The 24,260-nt window shown below is 50.2% G+C and overlaps 1 protein-coding gene across 2 annotated transcripts; it reads right to left on the bottom strand.

The window, feature by feature from the left end:
* Positions 1 to 117: 117 nt before the first annotated feature.
* On the bottom strand, positions 118 to 24,047 carry fn1a (fibronectin 1a). 2 transcript variants are annotated; one of them, XM_047046045.1, is made up of 46 exons: positions 23,728 to 24,047; positions 23,370 to 23,495; positions 22,953 to 23,090; positions 22,677 to 22,808; positions 22,414 to 22,551; positions 21,518 to 21,676; positions 21,071 to 21,268; positions 20,777 to 20,956; positions 20,130 to 20,306; positions 18,569 to 18,724; positions 18,195 to 18,323; positions 17,952 to 18,095; positions 15,842 to 16,132; positions 15,263 to 15,439; positions 15,030 to 15,158; positions 14,859 to 14,948; positions 14,516 to 14,710; positions 13,112 to 13,390; positions 11,770 to 12,033; positions 11,308 to 11,402; positions 10,806 to 10,974; positions 10,584 to 10,670; positions 10,234 to 10,425; positions 9,475 to 9,747; positions 8,928 to 9,119; positions 8,733 to 8,822; positions 8,345 to 8,611; positions 8,075 to 8,191; positions 7,748 to 7,912; positions 7,464 to 7,619; positions 7,209 to 7,322; positions 6,809 to 7,078; positions 6,447 to 6,634; positions 5,523 to 5,610; positions 5,170 to 5,349; positions 4,891 to 4,980; positions 4,570 to 4,761; positions 4,392 to 4,481; positions 3,929 to 4,028; positions 3,459 to 3,831; positions 3,053 to 3,191; positions 2,686 to 2,847; positions 1,905 to 2,030; positions 1,651 to 1,757; positions 1,429 to 1,548; positions 118 to 1,342 (listed from the first exon to the last, which is right to left on the bottom strand). In XM_047046045.1, exons 1-46 carry the CDS (start codon positions 23,858 to 23,860, stop codon positions 1,274 to 1,276), a joined length of 7,446 nt encoding a protein of 2,481 aa, XP_046902001.1. In that variant the 5' UTR covers positions 23,861 to 24,047; the 3' UTR covers positions 118 to 1,273. The 2 variants fall into 2 exon arrangements, with proteins under 2 accessions (XP_046902001.1, XP_046902002.1); XM_047046046.1 differs by lacking the exons at positions 118 to 1,342; positions 1,429 to 1,548; positions 1,651 to 1,757; ... (8 more) ...; positions 5,170 to 5,349; positions 5,523 to 5,610 and adding an exon at positions 5,617 to 5,790.
* Positions 24,048 to 24,260: the final 213 nt, after the last annotated feature.

The following is a 24,260-nucleotide window of genomic DNA, read 5'->3' as shown; positions in this document are numbered from 1 at the left end:
CAGCTTACAGCTAAAATCAATAAAGAATATTCATGGGATTCAATTCATAACTACTGTTTACAGTACTCTTTTGGGATGTCATAATAGATGAAGACAAACTCAGATGACAACGGAAGGTTTTATGTTTTTTTGTAAAAGTTTATTAAAAAGGAATTTAGTCCACAGTAGTTAAGACTTTAGCGCCTACAATATAAAAAAAAAAGTGTACACCCCAAAAAGCATTCAAACAAAATGCCTGGATAAAAGGGATAAATAAAACAAGTTTTTTTTAAACATAAAAAAACAACAACTCTGAATAGCATGAATGAATGCATCGCACTGTCGGGCCATCGTAACTAACTACAGTGTTTCTGTGTGTTTCCCTAAAGGAGAAGCAACAGATGAAAATGGACAAATTAGGTCATAGAATCAACACCAGCTAACGTGTGGTGCTATGGTGTGGTGAGCCTGGGGCCATGTCTGTATTTAGCCTCACAGACAGGTCGAGTTCGCTACAGCACTAACAGGAGGAGGGAGCCAGGAAACCGCAGGGTGTTGTGGGAATATAATGCAAATGCTTGCATGGCAGACAGTGCTTGGTTTTAAAAGGGAAGTTTACAAGAATAGTCCCATCCGAACTGGCAAGAGTTTTTACAGTCTCACCTGACTGTGGAGTAACATCTCCGATCAGAGGAGGAACTCACCTCCCCCTCAGAGTGAGGACAGCTTACTGGAAGGCACTGGGGCATCCTAACCTGCACTTGCACTGGAACGTCTCCAGGGGTGTTCATAAAAACATGACATCAAATCAGCAATCTGAACAGTCAAATAAACAAACTCATGGAATGCTTGTGAGGACCATGGAGAGGGATATGGGGGTGGGGGGCTGACACTGTGGTGGGTGTGGGGACCCCAGGCCCAGGCCGATTTGTGAGGCGGCAGGAAGGTGTGGAGGTGATGGAGAAGCAGCAGCAGGATAAGGGTCCTAAAGAAAGGCTGCGTTTGAATCCATTCAACTAGCTTCCTTCCCTGGTCTCCTCGCCTCTTTCAGCAGAGACATGGTGGGCTAAAGCAGCACTGTGGAGACGTATTAAACGTCTTATACACCAGCACTGTTACTGATTTAAAAGGAGACATGAAGAGGAGGCTAGCTGAGACTATGGAGGGTCAGCCATAGTTGGAGCACTAATAAGTGTATGCACAGGATGTGGCAGGGTAGGGGGGGCTGACAAGTGGTAAGTCATATCCCCAGGAGGAGTCTTCTCTCCTGGCCGTGTCGCCTCTCCTCTCCCCTCTACTCTGTGGGGCTCTGGGCATCTGCTAGCAGCTCCGGTCTCAGACACTCGATGGGGCACTGGATGTTCTGGAGGAGAGAACGGGAACGGAATCAGACGGTGTTTTCACTCGGGTAAAAGAGAGACGTACAAGTCACTGGTCCAGCCAACCCACCAGTTTGCGCAGGGCGTTCTCCCTGTAGCGGTTGAAGGCGTCGGAGTGGACGGGCTGGAGGAGGTCCACGTCCACCTCCGTCTGGCCTCCTGGCCTCAGGCAGTTCTCACAGCGCCAGCCCTGAGAGGGGGAAGAGACATGAGTACAAACACACACCCAGCACACTCACACACAGCACAAACAGACACAGCCCCCACACACACACACAGGTTCATGGCCCACCTGTTGGCCTCCATAGCAGGTGCAGGTACAGATGGCTCCCAGGTATTCCTTCTGCCACTGGTTGCCCACCTGGTACATCTTTCCATTGTCGTAACAAGTAGATTCATCTACAGCACCAGACAGGAGAACATGGGGTTATACAACTCAAATCATTAACATGTACCGTAATGACTGATGAGATAGGTGAGACACATACAGTAAGATAAGACAGATATAGCATGTCTGTGTGTGTGTGCGTGTGCAGTTAGACTCACGTGGTTCACACTTGAACTCTCCCTTGCCGTTGCCCAGGCAGGTGCAGCTCATCATGTGACCGTTCTCAGCATGGCGGTCCCACTTCTCCCCGATGCGGTAGTTGTTTCCATTGTCATGGCACCATTCTGTCCGGGAGGGGAGGAAGGAGGTGAATCGGGGAGAGGGGGGGGGGGGGGGGGGGGGGCGATGGCCAGGGCAAGGTAGAGTTGGGAAAATACTAGTCAGAAGGCATCAGATGTACTGTATTGTTCAGGCAGGTCAATTCACAGCTGAAACACCATATACACTTCTGCTATGTGGACATTTTGTCTTGTTGCATCCTCTTGAACAGACCACAGGTATCCCACTCCTGGGAACTGAAGGCTCTGATTGGACCAAATTCATCACATACTCAAACACACACACGCACAAGTCATGTGAGGCTGTTGACTTATGACCTCAGCAGTCATTCATGATGGCTGTCTCAGAGTTTAGTATCATCTGGTTACAGATTGACAATACAAACCTGAGACTCAAGCTAAGCTGGCAGCAAGCCAAACCCCTCTACTGCCATGTGACCCTTTCTCACATATGGCGCAGAGAATGGGAGCTAGCATGGGCAGACCTCAGCTATATCGAACTCTAATGGAGCTATACATCCAAAAAGGTATCAACGATTACCATGGATTTTATATAATTGGACCTGAAAAATCAGCAGTCAAGTTAACACCAGGTCAGCCCATGCTAGGATTGATTACATGTAGTGTTGCAAAGCATGCTGGGATGGGTTTAGTCACTCACTGGATGAATCACACCTGAAATGGCCGCTGCCCAGCCCCAGACACCTGCACCAGAGTTTAAAGCCTGTGTCAGACATGCGCTCCCACTCTGAGCCCACCTCATGGTAGGTGGCAGTGAAGGTGTCGTAGCACACGTCCCTGTTGGAGAGCACATCACCGGGAACTGACCCGACAAAGGGAGGAAAAGAAAGAGATCAATTATCATCTGCATATTAACAAGCGTTACTTCATGTAAGCCCTGAGACTGGACATTCAACTGCAGTTCAGAGAGAATGAGGCAACAATGGTCAACCGGAGAGCAACTGGGCGATCAGTTTATAAGAACGCCTCTTCTAATGCAGGTTGCTTCAATGTGTTTTTTTTTTTACCAGCGTTGCCGACGGTAACCACCTCCTCCAGGATCTTCTCCTTGTGCGAGCCCCTGGCGGCCTCCACGATCACGTTGTAGGACGCTCCGGAGGTCAGGCCCACCAGGGTGGCGCTGGTGGACGTGCCAGGCAGATGCATCTGAGGAGGGGAGAAACGTCCAGGAAGGATTATATCCGTCTGTGTGGGTGTGGGTTTGTGTTGAACTATTTGTGTATGGACCAGAAATCCCATAAAAAATATAAAGCTGTGCGAAAATGTAACTTTTTATTTAAAATGTCTTGGTCCTCACAAGTTCAATTGCTATTTTTAGGGGGGTTTGTATTAGAATTAGTGCTAGGGTTATAATTACTTTATGGGTTGGGGCTAGGAGTTTCAGCTAGTTTTCGGATTAAGGCATGCACCAACCTGGAAGCTCTTCTCCTCCAGGTGGGTGATGGGATTGCATGACACCAGGTACTCAGTGCTGTGTGGAACAGGTTGCCAGGCGATGGTGGTGTGGGTCTGTGCCTCCTGCGTCATGCCAGTCTCGTTGTCAGGGAAACCGAACGGCAGGCCGGGCAGGGGTCCCTCGCTGACGCGGACCAGGGGCACTCTCTGGCCGTCCGGGCCTGGCACAGGCACGTAGATCAAGGGCTCACGGAGGTGGGGGCGCTGGGAGTCTCTGCCCCCGTTAGGGCCCAGATTCTGGTACTCTGTGTAGATGTGTTGGCCCTGCTGGCCCAGACCGTCCTGGCCGCCTGTACCGACCAGCTGCACGTGGTTGTTGTCGCGGAAGTTGCTACCGGAGCAGGAAGCAGGTGCAAGGGAGTAGGTGTTATAAAAAATAAGAAAGTCATGCAGTTGTGCTCAATATGTGGGTCCGAGTGGGGTCTTACTTCAACTTGTCGTTGAAGGCATCCTCGGGTACATCCAGGATGTCAGAGGTGGGTTTGTTTGGCATGGGCAGCTGTGGCATCAGCAGCTGAGATTCAGGCTCTGCCAGAGAAAGGCGGGCGTCAGGGGCAAGGCAGCCGGTTAGGGGGCAGCTGCATTAGCAGCACTGAGTCAGCAGAGGGCAGCAGAGTCCTGATCAAGCCAAATACAGTTCTGCAACTACGTTGAAGCCGAAAACACTAGAACTAGCGCCTCCTCAACCCCTCAGCTGGTTAGGTCTTACAAAAAGCACAGAAGCTGAGCTGACCTTACAACTGGGTATTAATGGATAGCCTGCATAAGCCATGGTTACAACAGACAAGGGACTCAACACCACACAGTTACACTGAGATTGACCCTACAAACGGTCCTTTCCAAACTGGGGGTTATTGTCAATAGCAAGTATGGGCTGTTGACTCTGCTTACGAGTTCTAGCCTTGCCCACGAGAGATGTGCTCCTCAGGGCATTCTGCAGGGCCACGATCTTGATGATGTACTCAGTCCCTGGTTTCAGACCTACAAAGAGAGAACAACAGAAGATGAGACGGACACACAAGAGTATTCTACAGGGGCTGTGAAGTGACCGATCAAGTGGCTGGCATACCCGTGATGGTGGCGTAGCTGCGAGAGGAGTGGGGGCGGGGGGTGAGCTCCCGGGGAACGCCGCCAGCCTCCTCGTAGGTGACGTAGTAGCCGCTGACCCCGGGGCTCCTGGACGGCTCCCAGGTGAACGACACGCTGCTGGGCGTCAGCGAGGTGAAGCGGATGTTGGTGGGAGGGACCACCACCGGCTTGGCTGGAGGGACACACACCCACAGACAAGGGGAGCCTGAGTTAGTGACAGCTTACAGGCAGAGGACTGGATTAGAGAGCCAAGTTATGTACGGGTGGCGAAGTGCTTGGCCGTGTTAGACTCAAGTGGTACCTGTGGTGGCAGTGAGGGTGAAGGGGGAACTGCGCCCGTTGCCATTCAGAGTGTAGATGTTGATCTTGTAGGTAGTGCCAGGCTGCAAACCTGTAGGATACACACAGATGTTACATCGATACCTAGGATAGCATGGGAACAGCCTGCTGTGTGTGTGTGTGTGTGTGAGAGAGTGAGAGTGAGAGTGAGAGTGAGAGTGAGAGTGAGAGTGAGAGTGAGAGTGAGAGTGAGAGTGAGAGTGAGAGTGAGAGTGAGAGTGAGAGTGAGAGAGAGTCATACCTGTGAAGCTGTAAGATCGTGAATCTGGGGCGATGGTCCTATGGATGGGGGTCATGCTGCCGGTGGTGGGCGTGGCCTCAACCAGGAAGCCAGAGATGGTCTCAGTCTTGGAGCGCCAGGTTAGGGTGATGGAGGAGTCCTTCACGTCTGAGATACGCACACGACGAGGAGGGCTGATGGCTGACGTGTGCAGGTGAAGATGGGAGGGAGAGAGATGGATGCAGAGGATGAAAATATTCCCACAGCATCACTACTGACTGGCTGACTTATCTATTGTTCAGTCGACAATGGAAAGGTGAACTTGGCCCAATAGCGGATCTGGCTCCAGTGGGAGAGTTGGAATGGGAACTCACTGTCCAATGTGGTGACTTCCCCTTGGACAGGTCGGCTGGTCAGAGAGTTCTTCAGAGCATAGACCTGCACCTCATAGGTAGTTGCAACCTAGAGAGAAAGAACAAAAGAAGGAGAGAGCGAGAGCGAGGTAGATTAATAGAGAGGAACCAAATACCTGAACTAGCCATTTAAGTACCTTCTTCGCTGAAGTTATGGTGATCTCTTCTCTGCACTGTCCTCAGCTGCAGGTCCAGTCTGTGATCTTCCCCCTCACTGTAAATGACTAGGCTGGAAGACAGCGCGTGGCTTCAAGTCAACTACTGGTTTCAAACCACAACAGAGAACACCCACAGGGCTGCGCTTCAATCCAGACCCCCAGTCTCTCCAGTCCACCCTTACTCATTCCTCGTCTTTTGTTGTTGTGCATAGTCTGAGAAGACTGGGCATATGTAAACCATACCCTCACTTAGGACAGCCTACAGTCAGCAGCGTTGGCATGACCAAGTCTAACATCTGTGTAGAGAAGTGGACAAGGCCAAGTCAGAGGACGTTTGGTTTTGGAATGAAGCACAGCCCTGGTTAGAAACCACGATAGAGAGGGGACTGCTCGGTGGAAGGCCCAGCCACAGCAGAAACCGAGGCTATAGCTGGACAGCTGCAGCGAAAGCAGGGCTCTCATTAGGGGCGGCCTGGGTCATAAAGCACAGGCCTGGAAACAGACAGCCCGTAGCAACAGCTGCTGGAAAGGCATTTGCATCCAAAATACTTTTCCTTTTAGCAAATGGTAAAAGTCTATGTTTCAGCTTCAGGACTTAAACAGACCATAGTCATTTGTAAAACAAAATCTGATATCAGCTATGAATGACATTAAGGCTATTCTAAAAACACTGGTTCACCCTCACTCTCTCTCTCACACATTCACTCACACACACGTCAGTGTTTACCATGAGTCCGGGGATGTAGACCTGGGCAGTGTCGGGTGCCACATTGATCTCCTTGGTGGGCCCGGTCTTGCTCTTGGGGTTGACGACCACACGGTATCCCGTCAGCCTGGCGGTGGGCGTGGTCCAGGTGATACTGAAGGAGGTGGGGCCAACCTGAGAGAACTGCAGGTTTGTGGGAGCAGGGATCGCTGTAGAAGAAGGGAACACAAGGTTGGAGGAGGTGGGCTGCATCCTCAATATGTTGGGTCTGAGGTATGGTGAAAGGTTCCAGAAATATAGGCAGTATGTAGAGAGGATAGAACATGCCACGGCCATGGAACAGGAAACCTATCTGGACAAACCAGCTGAAAACTTCCATGTACCTGTGGCCTGTGTCCCCACCAAGGCGGGGCTGGCTGTGCGGTCATGAAGGGCGATGACCTTCACCGTGTATTCGCTTCCAGGACGCAGGCCGTGGATCTCTGCTGACTCGGCATCTCCGCGGGGAGCGGGGCGCAGCTCTCTCTCGCCCTCCTCGGAGCTGGAGTACAGGACGCGGTAGGAGGTCACCGCGCCGTCAGGGCTGTCCCACACGATGCGCATGGAGGTGGAGTCAACATCGGAGAAGGTCAGGTCCTTGGGACGGTCCACCACTGGAAACAGGAGGGGGGAGGGGGGGGGGAGGGGGGGGGGGGGTCTCTGTTTAATTTCCCTCCAGCTTCATGCAGTGGAAAGCATGGGTCTACAAGGATTCCATTTTCAGTTCCAAGATGAAATACTCACTGGTGACTACGGTCTCGACCAGGGGTGGGCTCTCTCCGTCCTGTCCCAGAGCGTACACACTCAGGATGTACTCCACCGTTGGCATCAGCCCTGAGAACGTCATCTCTGTCTGGTCTGGAGAAAAGAATAGCACAAATGAACTACAACTGTAAACTACAAGTACCAGCCCGACACCAACAGGTTTGTCGAGTTTCTCAAGCCGCAGGTTATATAACCAGTAAAGATGAATCATTTTGACCGAAGAGTTGCCCTTACCTGGGGCGACCACCTCAGTGAAGGAGGGGCCCTGTCCGTTGCGGGGGACGCCGGTCACCCTGTAGCCCTGGATGGGCCCCTGGGCTGGGCTCCAGCGCACTGTGATGGAGCTGTCCTTCACATCCGTCACCTCCATCTCAGACGGAGATTCAATGTCTGCAGAGACAAACAAGTGGGACAGATAGCAGCGTTAAGAGACCATGATGACCAGTAATGAAGTCACAGTGTGTACAGTTACATTGGGTGTTTTTTAAAGTGTGTCTGTGTGTGTGTGTGTTCAGTACCTGTCTTGTGTGTGACGTAGATGGGGGTGCTGGAGGCGGGACTGTCTCCTCTGCCGGTGACGGCGTACACAGTGACGGTGTACTCAGTCCCAGGCCGGAGGCTCTGTATGGTCGCGGTGGACTGGGAGCCAGGGATCGTGAACTCCTTAGTGGGGCTGTTGCCTCCTGGGGGGTGGATGACAACATGAATACTGTGTGTCTGGGAGTACTTTCACATACTTGCGATGCAGTGGGTTCTCGATAATAGATAACAGGCTAGGCACGTGATGTCTCTCCAAGTCTATCTTCAGGTGGGAACTGAGAGTTGTGTTCAAGGTAAGGGCTCACCAGACTCTCCATGGGTGATCCTGTAATACCGGACGGTGACAGAGGGGGCGTCCCAGCGGATGGTGATGGAGGTGGGGGAGGAGGAGACCACCTCCAGGTCTGTAGGGGCATCAGAAACTGGGGAGAACACACACACACAGATTGAAAAGGCTTTGGATCACGGTTGCCAATCAACAAAAACACATGGTAACAACAGCACAAACACGAGAGGATGGTAAGAAAAGAGTTTGGGATAACCACAAGGGTGAGAGAAAGTAAGTCAAATCTTACTGGTTTTCTGCTCTCCGGTGAGGGGCTTGCTCTCCAGGCGTGCGCTGACAGCATAGATGCTGACCTGGTACTCTGTCTCGGGGGTCAGGCCGGTCAGGGTGAAGTGGTTCCTGGAGGGGGGCAGCCTTTCGTCCTTAGCCCGGCCCCCGCTGGACATCTGATAGCGCAGGCGGTAGCCCGTGATGGCGCCCTCTGGAGGGTGCCAGTGCACGGTGAAGGAGGTGGTCAGGATCTCGGAGAAGCGCAGGCCAGAGGGAGAGTCCAGAGCTGGTGGAGTAAAGGGAGACATCAGGTCATACCTCGGCACTGTGCGCCGACAGATGAAATACGGCAACCATAAATGACATGTTGCGCTTATGACGTTTGTATGACAGGTTGCGCAACCTACCTGTTTTCTGATTTCCCACGAGCGGGGAGCTCTCGCGCTGCTCGTACACACACACCACGCTCACCAGGTACTCTGTGTTGGGTATCAGGTCTACGGGGGTAACACACAACAGAGATCAGAGGACAGGACAACCGTCCTGAAGGATAGGTTTGTGTGTGTGTGTGTGAGAGAGAGAAAGAGAGAGAAATCTCGTACTCCTCAGGACCACACTGTTGGCGTTGCCTCCCACACTGCTCTCAGTGGTGTCATCGTCCTCGTCGATGGGGTGGTACCTGACCAGGTAGGCATCGATATGGGCGGGGTTAGGGGCAGCGGGCTTGGACCAGCTAATCTGCAGGGTGTTTGGACCCACCTCTCCAAACAGCAGGTCTGTTGGGGCTGGGACAGCTGTGAGAGGGGAGCGAGAGGCAGAGGAGAAGGAGAAACAGGATTTGGGAAAGAATAGAAGAATGGAGACTATATCAGTATATCCTGAGAGGGAAAACCAAGACCGTGTGAGCTCAGGAGATTTGAAAAGGAACAGCGTGTGCACCGGCTCATGGGACCGCAGTTTTACGATACCTTGAAAGTGCGCGAACAAACACGGTTTGGAAGGGGAGATCAAACAAACCACAGCTTGAGATGCTAAGATGAAGAAACAGATGAGCTGGGGCCCACGAACACACCCCTAACCACGACCATCTGGCCCAGACGCATCACTCACACACACACACACACAGGCTCATGTGGTTTGCTTATTCACCAGTCTGCTGAGTGAGGGTGGTGGGCTCGCTCTCGCCACTCTCTGTCAAGGTGATGACGCTGATGTCATAGCCGATGCCGGGCTCTAGGCCGTAGATGGTGTAGTAGCCCGACGTGGGCTCCACCCTGTCCTCGAACATGGGCACACTATCGCCCGCCGCCACCACTGTGATCCTGTAGCCAGTGACGGCGGTGTAGTTGAGCGGGCTCCAGCGCAGGCCGATGGTGGTGTCGGTGACGTCCACGAAGCTGAGGTCAGTTAGCTGAGGCACGTCTAGTCAGGTTAGAGAAGCAGGGAGAGGAGGAGGAGCGGAGATGTTGTCAAATGTGATACTCTTACGTATCACATCTTGAACATCGAGAAGGTTAGTTGGCGCAGCGACCATCCCAAAATACACTGAGTGACAGAGAGAGCCGGCAGTAGCATGATCGCCATGACACTGACAAAGGACAGCTCCACTATCATCACAGGCTTTTGGATCATCACTGTTCATATCAGACGTGCTCTATGAGGAGAGACTGATGCAAACGACCGGAGGACTAGGGGGGGTTCAGCTTTCAGCTTCACCTCCACAGGTTAAGGTTAAAAATGACTGGAGGGGAAGCTGATCTCAGACCAGCACCTACAGACCCCTTTACCCAGGAAACTTCTTAAACCCTAACTCCACCCACCCCACCCCCCTCGTCCGGTCTGACTGTGGTGTCACAGTGATGTCGTAGGGGTGAGAGGTTACTTGCGCCGGCCCCTGGCCACGCCTACCTTGGGTGATGGTGGTAGAGACTGGCACACTCTCCATGCTGTCTTTGACGGTGAACACGCTGACATTGTACTCCACGCCCGGACTCAGGTTCTCCAGGGTACACGAGTTCTGGTCCGCCTTCACAAACTCCTCCACTGAGTTCCCGCGCTGCCCATTGGTCGGGTTGCATGTCACTCTGTAGCCGGTGATGTCTGGTTGGTTGATTGGATGGCCACGTTACAGAGGGAGAGAATGCGAGGACAGTGGAGCGGCAGTTGGAAGAAAGATCTCAAACTAGAGGATGACAGATGAGGATTGAGGTTCCATATTCGCTCAGAGAGCAGAACAGCAATCGGGGGGGGGGGTGTACCTGGAGTTGACGCTCCGTTCCATTGGACGTGGAGCTCTCCTGTGTCCGGGTGGGACTCTAGGTTCAGGTCAGTGGGCGGTGACAAAGCTGGAGGGCAGGCAAGATGATTGGTTTCAATCATTATTGTATTTCCTCCAATGCGGCTTCTTTATGTATTGAAAGGTGCTGTGTCTAATGCATGTAAATCATCCTGCTTGGCTTCTCCCTGCGTCTGACACTTACATGTGACAACTCGGCGTGTCACAGGGTTGCCCTGCTCCTCGCCGTCGAACATTGGCTGGACGCTGTAGGTGTACTCCACGCCGGGCGTCAAGCCAGAGATGTAAATACTGCCCGAGCTGGAGGTCACATCCCTGGGTGCCTCTCCACCCTGACTGGGCCTCACTGTCAACTGGGGTTGAGACACACACACACACAGGGCAGAGTTGAGAGGTTAAGTCTTTCCAAACAGCACGTTTGCCATAGAAAAATCTCAACTGTTGTGTGACATACCTGAACAATTTAGAGACTGGAACTAAAGGCTGCATTCATTGTTCTGGGTCTGGCTAGACCTTTAGGCGCTACTCTACATCTAGCTTAATCTCTAAATAGACATACCCTGGAATGGTGTAGGGGAGATGAGTCTCTAAACCGAACTCTGGACTGATCAGATATCGAGTTCCTGTGTTATTGGGTTACACATCATAGTTTGCACTTCCTGTGTGAGTGTTCCAAAGACTTGTACCTTGTATCCAATGCGGGGTACGGGGCTCCAGGTGATGATGATGGAGCTGTCCGTCACGTCCGTGTTGAACCGAGGGGCGTTGCCCATGGGTGGGGCTAGGGTGGAGGGTTGGAGACAGAGAGGGTCAAAGGTCAGGATTGGTATCTTAACAGAGAATAGCCCAGGAGTCTCCAAGGGCTTAAGAGAAGACGTGATAAATCACCAGCAGACATTTATGGCCATGTTTATGTTTAAGTTGAGAATGTGCTGGAAGAGCAGCATTGGGTCATGTCTCTGCTTGAGGCACCAAGACCTGTCTGGGATGGGATTGTCCAACGATAGGAGACGTGATGAGAAGGACTAGTGAATAACAGCAAATAGATACAAACTTTGATATATTAACTATTTTATATCATAAAAATAAACCTATTGAAACATCTTGCGAGCTTTCGAGACCCACCCCTCGCTCCCATTCACACTCACCGGTGGAGAATGTGGCGAAGGCGCCCTCGCTGAGGCTGTTGCCCTGCTCGGTGTGCAGTGTGGCGGTGTACAGGCTGTCGGGGCGCAGGTTGAGCAGGGTGTACTGGGTCAGCCTGAAGGGCAGGCGGAGCTGCTTGGGGTTGGAGCCCTCCACAGTCAGGAAGAGACGGTAACCCGTCACCTTGGCCCTGGGAGCGGACCACACCATCACAGCACTGTCCTCGGTCACGTTACTGAAGTGGACGTTGCCTGGGGAGTCCGGCTCTGGAGAGACATCAGAAACACACTGGTTAGTGACTGTGCTACAGTGTGTGTGTATGTATTTCAATGTGAATACAGCCCTGTGTGTGTGAGTTAGTCAGAGAAAGGTGTGATCCTCAGACAGCACTCTTGGGGCCCGTTCACCGTACGTCGCTTATTACATCCGAGATCAAATGACACGTCCAAGATGACATCATCGTGCTAATCATGATCTGGCTAATTTGGTTCCAACACCCTTGTTGTTTATGATTAGTATAGCTGGATTGAGTTATGCGTTGGTCAAAAAGGGGGTATGTATCGATAGTAGAAACCTTGATCAGCAACGCTGCTATTGGCTGCTCATATAAATCTATGGCTGCTCACCATGGCCAAAAAGAGCGCCCCGTGATTTCCGCAACAGAGCCAAACAGAGCAAGAGTTTGCTCGAAGGTTACTCCAAATTGGAAGATTTAATCAGAACGGCAGGGAACACCTCAAAGTCTGCAAAATCCAGGAGAGGGCTGGCAAAAGTAGCAGACAAATTAAATGTAGTGACCACGTTAGATGTTTTATCGCTTATTACAGTAGGCTAGGCCCATTTTTCTTTGTATTTTCTTATTTTCATAATTACTTTATCATCTAATGTCATTATTAATTTGTTGGAACCACATTAAATTATGTAAATGATACCCTCATGAGAAAACCGATAGGCTGTCTCTCAAAAAGTATAGGCTAGTAGCCTGTCTCGCTCTGCTAATTGGATCTGACCATCACACAATGTGTGATTAATATTAAATTCAGCTCATTATTTGTGCACCTTCTGCAACAGGTTGTTGTCGTAAAAACGGACAAGACATGGCTGTGACAGACTTCCTGTATCAACTCTGCTTGTAAAGCCGCAATCAAATCTTGTTTACGCTTACGGACCCGTTGCTATGACAGCAAGTCCAGGATGAGCTTCGAAGAACCAAATAACCCAAGATCATAACAAATCGTCAACAAACAAATCCAGATGAATTAGTGTATGTGTATTAATGTGTATGTGTGTTTATGCGTGTGTGTGTGTTTATGTGTGTGTGTGTGTGGTCCTCTGTGTACTCACTGGTAGCCTGCTCCCCCACCAGTGGCTGGCTGGCCTGCGAACCCTTCAGGGTGTAGATGGCGAACCGGTAGACCGTCCCAGGCTGCAGGTGGTTCACCTCAGCGTAGCCGTTGTGAGTGGTAGGCAAGTCCATCTCTCTCTGGGGTTTCCCATCCTCACCCACAGGGGCCACAGTGACGCGGTAGCCAGACACCTCAGCAGCGGGTCCAGTCCAGGTCAAAGTGATCTTGTCATCGGTCACCTCGAAGAACTGCAGGTCTGTAGGGGAATTCACCTCCTCTGAGGATAGAAGAACCAGGGAAGATGTCAAACACGGTTTGAAATGACTGGTTTATGGAAAGCTGTGTTTTTGAACCATATGTGTGTTCAAGACAACCCCCACCCCCCCCTCTTATTTTCCTAAGGTTCCTCCCAGCTGCTTTCTGAAACCCAGTTTCATATGGCTGACACCAATAAAAAAATAAAAATGTTTAGTTAGACAGGGAGAACCCTCATAACACAGACTGGCAAACCACCCTGCCATGGAGAATAACACACGAGAAAGGACCGACGGTGTGTTTTCCCTCTGCTATGCTGTTTGAGCAGCTTTCAAACAGATAACAGTGATCACACAGGCAGAGGGAGGAGCGATGGCAGAACCATCTGAGTAAACTGAGACATCAAACCCAGGACACGGCACCCTGGATCAAGTGGACAACCTGAGGTCATAGAGTCATCACATTCCTGGGCAGCATGAGAGAGACAGAGCAAGGCCAGAGCAATACAACATCTTCCCAGCCTCCACCACAGGAAGAGAAGGGGTGAGGGGGAGGGAGGGAGACACAAAGACAGGGTGAGAGCAAAAAAAGAAGAGTGGAGGGTAGGGGGGAAGAGAAAAGACGACAGAACAGAGTGAGTGTGAGTGTGAGTGTGAGAGAGCGAGAGCGAGAGCGAGAGCGAGAGCGAGAGCGAGAGCGAGAGCGAGAGAGAGAGAGAGAGAGAGAGAGAGAGAGAGAAGTTCTCTTTTTTGCCCCAATCACTCCATGATTTGTCATTGGGTAGATCAGGCGTCTGAAACAGCAGGGGTCCCTCTCATCTGTCCAAAGAAGCTACACGCAAATCTATCATCACCCTATTTGGCCATACACACACACACACTGATGAAACACAAATATGCCTTTAGCTTCCAGCATCTGCTCGGTTGGCCCTGACTCTGGCCTGAAAGAGAAACCTAGCATAACTCTTTCCAGTCGACACATAATGGGAGCATTTTAGCTGTGAACTCATCAGATTACTTTCCATTGCAGAACTGAGTCCAGATTGAGGATTCTGAGCTCCATTCAGGCAAACGAAACGGAAGGATTTTGACATTACATGTATGTAAAGTTAGATATAAGACTCTTTATATGACTGGGCTGTAGTTACCTGGAAGTGGGTCTCCAGCTGTGTTGACCTGTACGAAGATAGGCTCGCTCTCTAGACTGTCCTCTACAGCAAAGATGCTGATGTTGTAGAGCAGCCCTGGTCGAAGGTCACTCAGGGTCACAGAGGTTGCAGTGTCGGGCAAGGTCAGCTCTGTACTGCTGCCTTCTACTGATGGGGTGTATACCACACGGTAGCCTAGGGACACACACACACACAGGTAAAGCCACTTACTTTAGCTTAAAATTCACTGGCCTAGGTACTCATCAGTGATGGTAGACAGAGGTTAGGCGTTATGTGTTGGTCTCGGATTGGGTGAAACTGGGTTTGGGAGGGGAGTGCTTACCAGTGATGGGGGCCAGGGGCTTGTCCCAGCTGATTATGATGGAGCTCTCTCCCACATCCTCCACCTCGTGGTCAGAGGGGGCATCAGGAGCTGGGAGACAGGGAAGACGTACAGGTACTGTGTGTACTGTGTGTTTACAAGTGTGTGTGTGTTTTGTGTGTGTGTACTCACCAGTGGTCTGCGAGGTAGTGAGGATGAGGTTGGGCTCTCCGGCAGGTGTGACCTCGTAAACGTTGACCGTGTACTTCCTCCCCGGCAGCAGCTCGTTGATGTTGACAGACGTGGCCGTGTGGGGCAGATCTGGAAGCACACACATGTCCTTGAGCATGTCGGACAACAACAGCGCAGGATGACATCCGACGGGAGGGGAGGGACATGGTGTGCAGGTGCGGGTGTTTACGCACCGAGGACGGTGGGCTGGCCGCCCTCCTCACTGAGCTCATACTCCACCCTGAAGCCAGACACGGTGTCGGATGCCGACACCCAGGAAATGACAAAGCTGCTGGAGGTGATCTCTGTCACAGACTCAGAGGTGTCCACCATCGGAGGGAGCTGGGTGGTCTCTCCTTCTGATGTGGCCACTGGGTGGATGGAGGAGAGTTGGATCCAAATACACATCCCAATTAGCTTTAGCAGAGCTCACATTTCAGAACCAAAAAGCCGAACCAAGCGGTCCAGTTAGGAGTAAAAGCCCTTGCACACTGAGTGCGGAATTTTCGTATGCGTGTTTTCAGATTCGTCAGCCGTGGCTCTGAATTGTCAAAAGAAAACTCTCAAAATGCTGGCTATGGATGCGAAAAACACAGAAAATCAACCCAATCCAAACTTTTTTTTATGGACAAAAGTTTCGGAGACGGTGTGTAAACACGATTGTCATAACGTGAGGTTGTATTTAGTTTTTAACATACGAACATTTCGTACACAAATTTCAGACTCGGTGTGCAAAGGCCTTAAGGCTCCAGTCTGCCAGACTCCGTACTCACAGGAGCCGTAGTTGGTGGTGAAGTCAAAGCGTGTGACCTCACGGCGCCCGAAACGCAGCACGCTTATCAGCTGACCCTCGTAGGTGATGCCAGGCCTCAGGCCAGAGATAGTGTGGGAGTTGAGATGCCCGGGGATGTTCACCTCACGCCACGGACTACTGGTGCCCTTCTGTCGCCATTTGAGGACATACTGGGTGATGTGGGCGGACTGAGGGGCATTCCATTGGATGGGGTGGGAGTTGGGCTGGTTGCCAGACTCTGTGATGATCACCTGGACAGGGCGGTTACCACCTGGAAGACAGTTCAGGGTTGTGACAAAATATTCATTTGTGAAAAGCATTGTACAAGAAATCTTGACATTGTATTTTTTTTAGACAAGGAGCTTCCTCCTAAAAAGGGCCTTCTGAACACAGAGGAGAAACTACCTCATAAGTAGAGCACGGTTGTTTTCTAAAGTTATTCAAATGTGACATATTACAAAATGTCAGCAAAACATACTCAATGTCGTTAATTTATTCATCCAGGTTTATATCTTCATGATTACCTTCAATGTCACAGACACAGTTCAACAGAACATAAGTGAGAGCCTTGTAGTTTTGTTAGACAGGGTCTGAGTAGGAAAACTAACGCATCCATGTTAGATTCCTAGCTGAGCTTCAACACGCAACGAGAAAAACCCCACAGTCTCTAACTCCCTGCTTGTCAACTCTGACAGCAAACTACACAAAGCAGCAGCCAAATACAGAACACTCTGTAATAGAGTAATCCGACGACTTTATGAGGCAAACAATGTCGTATTACAAAAGGAACCAGGACAAAATCCCTGCTATTGAAACTGTAGCTCGGTTAACCCGAAACACCCTTTTCAAAATCTGGTCCCAATTTTTCTCAATTACAGTTGCAGAGCTCCCAGACTGGGAGGGGGCTTACACTGAGTTTAGTCCCTAGAAAGTCTGCTCTACTCTCCTCTACCTTCCTCCTCCTCCACCATACCCGGGTTTCCCTGTAAACTCCAACTTTCCTTAGTCTCCCTCAGCCTTCTCCAGCTCTGATCCTTAGCACCCCCTCCTCTCACAGCCTGGCCTTTTCTCCCCCCCAGCTAGTTCACAGCTGGATGCTATTAAGGCAGGTTATTGCACTGGGACAGGGGTGCCCTCCACTTAAACATAATGTGAAGTTCACTCGTAACCTGCAAACAAAGCAAGCCTGGAAGCCTGCAGTGGTTCACCCATTCTTTCGATCTTTTTCTAAGTTTGATAACTCACAGGTTTATCTGAGAACACAGGTACATCTGTGTATAGCACAGACAGCTGTCATCTTAATAAAGGAGGCTGGTGAAATCAAATGGCCCCGGATATAATTCACTTCAAATGAGGTCAGCAATCGAAAAAAAAAAATGCCACCTCCGTCAAAGTTTGCAGTACTTTGACGATAACATAAGTTTATAAAACCGGTCATTGAAAGTGCCACAGAAACAAGTAGGTAAACATGCCTGCTTGCAAGCTGGTCTAAGCGTTAGACATGGAGTCTGGGAGATTCTAACAATGCCCAGGTAGGAGTGGATTCTAACACTGCAGCAGAATGTCAGTCATCACCTCTCAAGGCAGCACCACAGGCTAGCTGCAGGAACGCCACACGCATTACTAAGTCTCAACCATTCTGGATGAAGCTCTGCAGGCTGGCTGAGAACAAAGGCCTGGGAAGGAGGTGAGGAGGAAATACTCCCCCCACCGCCACCCAGCCCTTCCTGCTACACTTCAAAGCCAGGTTGAGAACCCAGCTCAAACAGATGGAAGCCTGACCAGAGGAGCAGCTTTAACAGCTCTGAGTCGTGGCAGCTTCATCTGATTGGTATAGTCCATCAAAAACATACACAAGCCGTAGTTGGCCCGAGATAGCACAGACGAACATGGGGTTTGTTTGTTGAGCAGACAGCTGAGAATGGCAGTTACACTTTGACAGCACCCAGAACTAGCTCCTAAATCATTGCTTTTCAAACCATGAATGGAAAACATATCACTTAGATAGAATTACTAGACAGGAAATAAACGCGTCAGGATAGTAATCAGGCCACGCCTTATGGGGCAACTGCAGGGGGGCATGTCCTCACCTGGGTAAGACTGCTGCGGCTCGCAACTCAGCTCTCCGATCCCGTTGCCGTAGCAATAGCACTTGTAGAGGATGCCATGGATAAGCTTGTCCCAGGATTGGCCGATCTGGTAGAAAGTTCTAGTCTCCGGCTCCTGGCACTGATCTGGGTTCAAGGAAAAAAATCACAACATTACAGGATCTATAATGCCAGCCAATGTTGTACAGTGATTTATCCAATTCAGCTCTTCGTTTTGGAGCCTACCAATGGCGTCGCACTTCCAACGCCCACGACCCTGTCCAAAGCAGGTGCAGTTCATCAGATATCCCTCCTCGTGGAGCTTGGTGAAGGGTTGGTTCACCTCGTAGGTCAAGCTGTCTACAATACACTGGTCTAGGAGGGAGTAACACAATCAGCACAGTGTACAACACTAAACAGACACACATTGCGTACAACCGCACTGCTAACAGAACTTGAAGAGTTAACAAAGACTGAAACGATATCAAAATAAAACACTGTAATCCTGATTCTGCATGCACACACAAACAATCACAAGTACAATGCAGAGAAGTATTGTGAGCCATTCGGTGACCTCCTGCTATGTCAGATGTGTGGTCTACACAGGTGTGGCCTTTCACCTTTGAGCTGAGAGTAGGCCAGGCAGCTCCATTCCCCTCGACCATTCCCGACACAGGTGCATCGCATCATGTGATCCAGGACGTCATGGCGTTTGTCCCACTGGTCACCCACACGGTACATCACCCCTTCGCTGGTTGTGCAAACCTCTTCATGTGCTGGAACAATGGAACATGGGGGACACATGTAAACAAGCATTTCCTTTGATGATCAGATTATCATTTTTACAACCCAACTGCTAAACCACTGAAAAATTCAGTATTGTGAAGCAGTCAACATTTGAGGAGATTCTTTTTCACTGCTCACGGTTGAGAGACACAAACACGTGCTTGTGTGTTTGTGTGTGTATTCCTGTTGCTACATCTGAGCGAAATATGAAGACATTATTCTCATGGCCCACTGAGCATTGGTGGATTAATTAAAAAGGAGATGAGAGGTTAACATGTTACTTGTGTGTGTGTGTGTGTGTGTGTGTGTGTGTGTGTGTGTGTGTGTGTGTGCGCGCACGCTTGCAGGCATGTATCTGATAGGATAGGCCTGTAAAGAAGGGGAGTATCCATGTCTGTGGAGGAGTTAAGGAGGCTGACTGCAGCTGTTCTGGAACCCAGCCATACCTCACTCTGCCAGGCAGACATTGGCCAGCAGCCACCCTCTGTCTGTAGCTTTCTCTGGCTCTGGTCTGAACATGGGCCTGGGTCTGGGTCAGTGTTAAGGCAGGATCTGGAGGACTGAGTCTAAACCAAGCGGGATTAGGAGCCCACTGTCTGGGTAATACGTCCAGGTTCTGGCCCATAGGGTAAGAATCAAGGTATAGGTCCAGGACTTCAATCTGGGTCTGGGGGTTTAGTATCTGGGTCTGTCCATCTAAGACCAGTTCTATCAGATCTGGCTGCTGGCCCAGGCCAGTCCAGCTGTGAGACCAGTCATCGCCATTACCTCTTTATGACCAATCAGAGGCCTTTCCCATGGTAATTTACTCATTCACCAAATCACTGTTAAACACTGTACTTAGGCCATGTAACTGGTCAGTATTGTGAACAGCTGTGCTTTCCCTGTGACCTCTGCCAGACAGACTTAGTGTTGACAAATGGAGAGACAAAAAGAGAAGGTGCCATGATAATCTGATTAGCCGAGGTTAAGGAGGGGAAAGGGGGAGATAATCTCACACCCTTCTCTCCTTTCAGTCCTTACAATTTAAATCATTCCTCTCTAAGCAGCTAATGAAAAACAAAAGGATCCCCTGGAGATGCCATTCTCATTGTCACTCCGGTGTTAAAACGACACACACCCACCACCCTGATCCTCATGCATACAGGCTTTGATAAGGAGTGTGAGGTCCTATCTCAAGCCCCCAGAAGTTATCAGTGGTGCCAAGCTGACCCACCATTGCAGCATTGAAGTCTCAGCTTGTTAGAATCATAAGATAATACAGAGAAGGAGACAAGCACCTGGTTTTAAAGTGCAGGTTATTTGTCAGTATATTATTTCAGGGCTAACTGTCCAGCAATTAAACTTGTAATAGATTTCTACATTTCGGCCTCAAGGTTTTCTCTTCCTACTCACCAGCCATGGGGCAGAAGCCAAAACGCTGCTCCCCATCATAGTTGTAGGTGGTTCCACACCACATCATGCCATCGCGGCGTCCATCGGCGGTACAGTCTGTGTAGTTGTGACCGTTATACAGGAAGGGGAACTGGCACAGGGCACCGTTGGAGTTCCCACCTCTGGTTGTCACCATGACTGTGAATACATGCAGAGAGGCCACAGAGGTTCTTACACCGGACCAACCTTTCAACTCTCTCTTGTTAAACAACAATACCCTGTAGCAACAGTGTTTCAAAAGATGATGAGCTAAGCTGAAGGCCAGGTTGGCAGTGATCCTCTACTTAACATGATGTTTAGTCAGTTAACTGGATGCAGCTGCTCCTTGCCAAAACAATGGACATTGATCACAGTACAGAATACCATACATGAAAGCTCTAAGGACAGAATACAAGAGCAACTAGTCATGTACTCATGGAGCCACCCTGGAACACTGAGCCACCCTGGAACACTGAGCCACCCTGGAACACTGAGCCACCCTGGAACACTGAGCCACCCTGGCACACTGAGCCACCCTGGAACACTGAGGCACCCTGGAACACTGAGCCACCCTGGAACACTGAGCCACCCTGGAACACTGAGCCACTCTGGAACACTGAGCCACCCACCGTTCTTCTCTGTACAGAAGGAGTACTTCTCGTCGGCGTCGTAGTTGGAGGAGGTGGAACACCACAGCTGCCCTTGAGGCCCGTCGGGCGCGCAAGAGTAGTGGGTCTTTCCCTTGTGCACGAAGGGGAACACGCAGGGCTGGCCGTCAGAGTTCCCTCCGTACACTGGGGATGGGCCCTCTGAAAACAGACACACACACACACGTGTAAGACCTCATATAAGGACACTTGGTTGTGGCAGTTTTTGGCCCCAACAGGTGAGACGGTAGAGAGGTGTCCAGAACCATTCCTCACCCCACTCTTTACAGCTGACCCCGTTGCCCAGGCAAGTACACAGCATCTGCTTGCTGCCTTGGCTCCTGATCCAGCGCATGCCCAGGGAGTAGGCTGCCCCTGTGTCCGTCGGACAAGCTCCCTCCTGGGCCAGCTCTGGGAGACCCTCTGGCCGGAACACCGCTGGTTGGATGTTGGTGACCACACGTGAGCCGGTGCCTACAATATTCACCATGGCACAAACATGGTTCACACAACAAAACTCGCAAAGACACCGGTCTGATTTTACTTTGGGTTAACGTCCCCCCAAAAATCCCTCAACAAATTCCAAAGATAGAACCTGTCAGCAGAGACTTGTAATTAGATCACAGAGGAACCACCGGTCCTCTCTCAATGTGTCATCCTTTTCAGACTGGTGATTCTGATAGTAACGTGTGTGTGTGTGGTGTGTGTGTGTGTGTGCCTCACCCAGACCCGTGGTGTGGAGCGAGGCATGTCTCTCACACTTCCACTCCCCTCGTCCGTTCCCAGTACACAGACACTGTAGCATATGCCCCCGGTCATCAGTTTTGGTCCAGCTGTCTCCAATACGGTAGGACGCCAACATGTCCTGGTCATTACAGCGGTCTGGGCAGGGGCACAGAAAAGGGGGGGAACACTCAAATTCACAAGCTAAAAGCTGTTTGACACATGCCAGTTTCATGGATCTAGCTATGATTTCCTGGATCTAAAAATGATTTCCTGGAGTCTGCCCGTTACTCTGGAGATTTTGGTTCTGAAGTCCAAAGTGAGGAACATGACATATTCTTCCCCTGTGTGTTAAGAGAAGACCCAAATAATTTAATCTAGATTCAAACCTAGATTAGATCTACCCCTGGTCTAAAAGTGATCTGCAGTGGTTGAAAGTGGTGATTTAATCTGGAAGCTTTCAGTCTCAAATGTCTCATAATAAGCTTTCATTAAGGAAGTGCATAATGACTCCAGATTGGAATGACTGGTCTGTTTTTCCACCACAGACCAGTTAAATCCTTAACAGACACCAGCGACAGTTTTCCTTTGGTTTGGGCTGTATAACCACTGTGAGAAGGTCCTAGTGCCAGTCGAGTTATGCTGCTGCCCTCTCTGGGGAGTGACAACTCTGGGAGGCAGCTGGAGCTTGGAGGCAGCGTAGAAGAAGAATGCAGAGAGAAAATAACTCATCTAAATGGAAAATTACTAGGTCTACAGTATGGCTAATCACAGTGACCACACTCTCACAACAGCTGTGAAACAGGTCTTGTCTACAAGGCTGCCAGACAGAATGGGGTCAGAGAGGGTGAGTCCTGCTCTGAGGTCAGGGGTGAAAGGTCACAGGTGGTTCGTACTTCTGGAGGTGCAGGTGATGCGCCCACTGCCTTCGCCTAAGCAGGTGCAGTCCACCATCATCCAGCCCTGGTACGGCTTCTCCCATGTCTCTCCAACGACATAGGAGGTCCCCGCCGTGTTGTCATAGCAACGCTCCGCTACAGAAAAGGGGGAGGAAAAGAGGAAGAGGAGATAGAAGAGGAAAGCGGTTGATTTTAATGAGCCCAGTTCAGGAAGGAGACAACTTCCGGCTACATTGTTTCCAGACGAGTGATAAACTCACCGACAGGTTTGCAGGTCCACTCCCCCTTGCCGTTTCCCAGACAGACACACTCCAGCATATAGTTGCCTGTCTCATGAGGCCTCCTCCAGGTGTCTCCTATCTTATAGGACTGGCCTCCCTCATGACAGCGGTCTGACAGGCAGACAGATACAGGCATTAACACACACACGCTCACACACACACAATCCCCCATTGCTCAACCAGACCACAAGCTATCCACAGCTGCATGACAGAGGTTTGTAAAAGGTTGTGGTTGTTTGCGGGTGGCCCACTCACTTGCAATGGTGCAGCTGATCTTCCCTCTGCCAGAGCCAATGCACGTACAGTCCCAGATCATCCCATCCTTGGGTCTCTCGTAGGTCTCACCCACCATGTATGACTGGCCATTGATCTTGTCATAGCAGGTTTCCACAGCTGTGGTTTCATATAGGGAATAAAGAAACACAGATTACACACACACACACACAGAGATACAAAGAAACACTCATAGACATACTTTCTAAAATATAAACTTTCAAACAACAAAGCTGAAATGCTGGTGGACAACTGGAGGAGGTTTTAAGTCGATGTGAGATGTATTCTTGATTAATTAATCTCTTTACACAATGATAACATTTGTAAGAAGTGGTGAGGACAAAAATGACTTGCATTGACCATGTACAGGACACTACAGAGACGAAAATACAAGCTCACCTTCGGGTTTCGATTTACACTTGATTCCTGCCACACCGTGACAAGTGCAGATCAACATATTGCCCAGATAGGACCGCTCCCACTGGTCATTAAGCTCATAGAACTGCCCATTCTCCATGCATCCGTCTGGGGAGGGAGAACACGCTAGATGTGACATTGCATCACGCAGAAATATGTTCTGTGACTATATTTCCCAGTCCATAGTATTCCAAAACATATTTTGCAACTATGTTGCAACAAAATTGCTTCAATATTATTCGACATTCTGCTGTTTCTGGTGACACTGAAAAAACTTTCGAACTAGTTAGTGAAATCATAAAGTGTTATTTCTGTCATGTAAAGGAAAGGGGTGACTCACCTTGAGACACCGACGATGCAGAAGGTATATTGGCAACCTGCCGCCTGGTTTTCCCTGTCCCCTTCGGCATACAGTTCACAGCGCTGCCGATACAAAGCACCACCAGCACCCGCGTAAAGGGGATACTGAACATTTTTAAATATTAGAAGTAAACAAATTAGGACAGAAATCCACTGTGGGGTGACGTTCACTTGAAATCTGAAAGTGCACACGTCTGCGGCTTGTCGTTTTCCCCCTTTTCCAAACTTCTCCCAAGCAGCCAAGTCACAAGCCCCCGACTGCCTCCCAGCCGCTATGAGAGTAGATCTCAATTGCAGGAGCGGTTTTATTTGGGCATGCATTCCGCAGGAGGAGGGCTCAACAAGCGCGACCTACGCTCAACATTATTCAAGAATCCAAAAAGAGACAAAGGAAAACTACTGTAGGTCTAACTAGGCTTCAGATCTGCTAAATTTAATCGATCGTCATTCAAATTAATTGGTCAAATATATATTTTTCGAAAGTTTGTTTGCAACATAAAACAAACCGGTTAT

Source organism: Hypomesus transpacificus, chromosome 23 (genome assembly GCF_021917145.1).
Source record: "Hypomesus transpacificus isolate Combined female chromosome 23, fHypTra1, whole genome shotgun sequence".
NCBI classification, from domain to species: domain Eukaryota; kingdom Metazoa; phylum Chordata; class Actinopteri; order Osmeriformes; family Osmeridae; genus Hypomesus; species Hypomesus transpacificus.
This window is presented reverse-complemented; position numbering and strand designations above follow the sequence as displayed.

Coding starts and splice junctions, on each gene's coding strand:
- fn1a (XM_047046045.1), bottom strand. CDS start 23,860: ATGTTCAGTATCCCCTTTACGCGGGTGCTGGTGGTGCTTTGTATCGGC. Junction 22,552..22,676: donor GTGGACCTGCAAACCTGTCG/GTGAGTTTATCA, acceptor CCTTTTCTGTAG/CGGAGCGTTGCTATGACAAC. Junction 11,403..11,769: donor CTTCGCCACATTCTCCACCG/GTGAGTGTGAAT, acceptor CCTCCACCCTAG/CCCCACCCATGGGCAACGCC.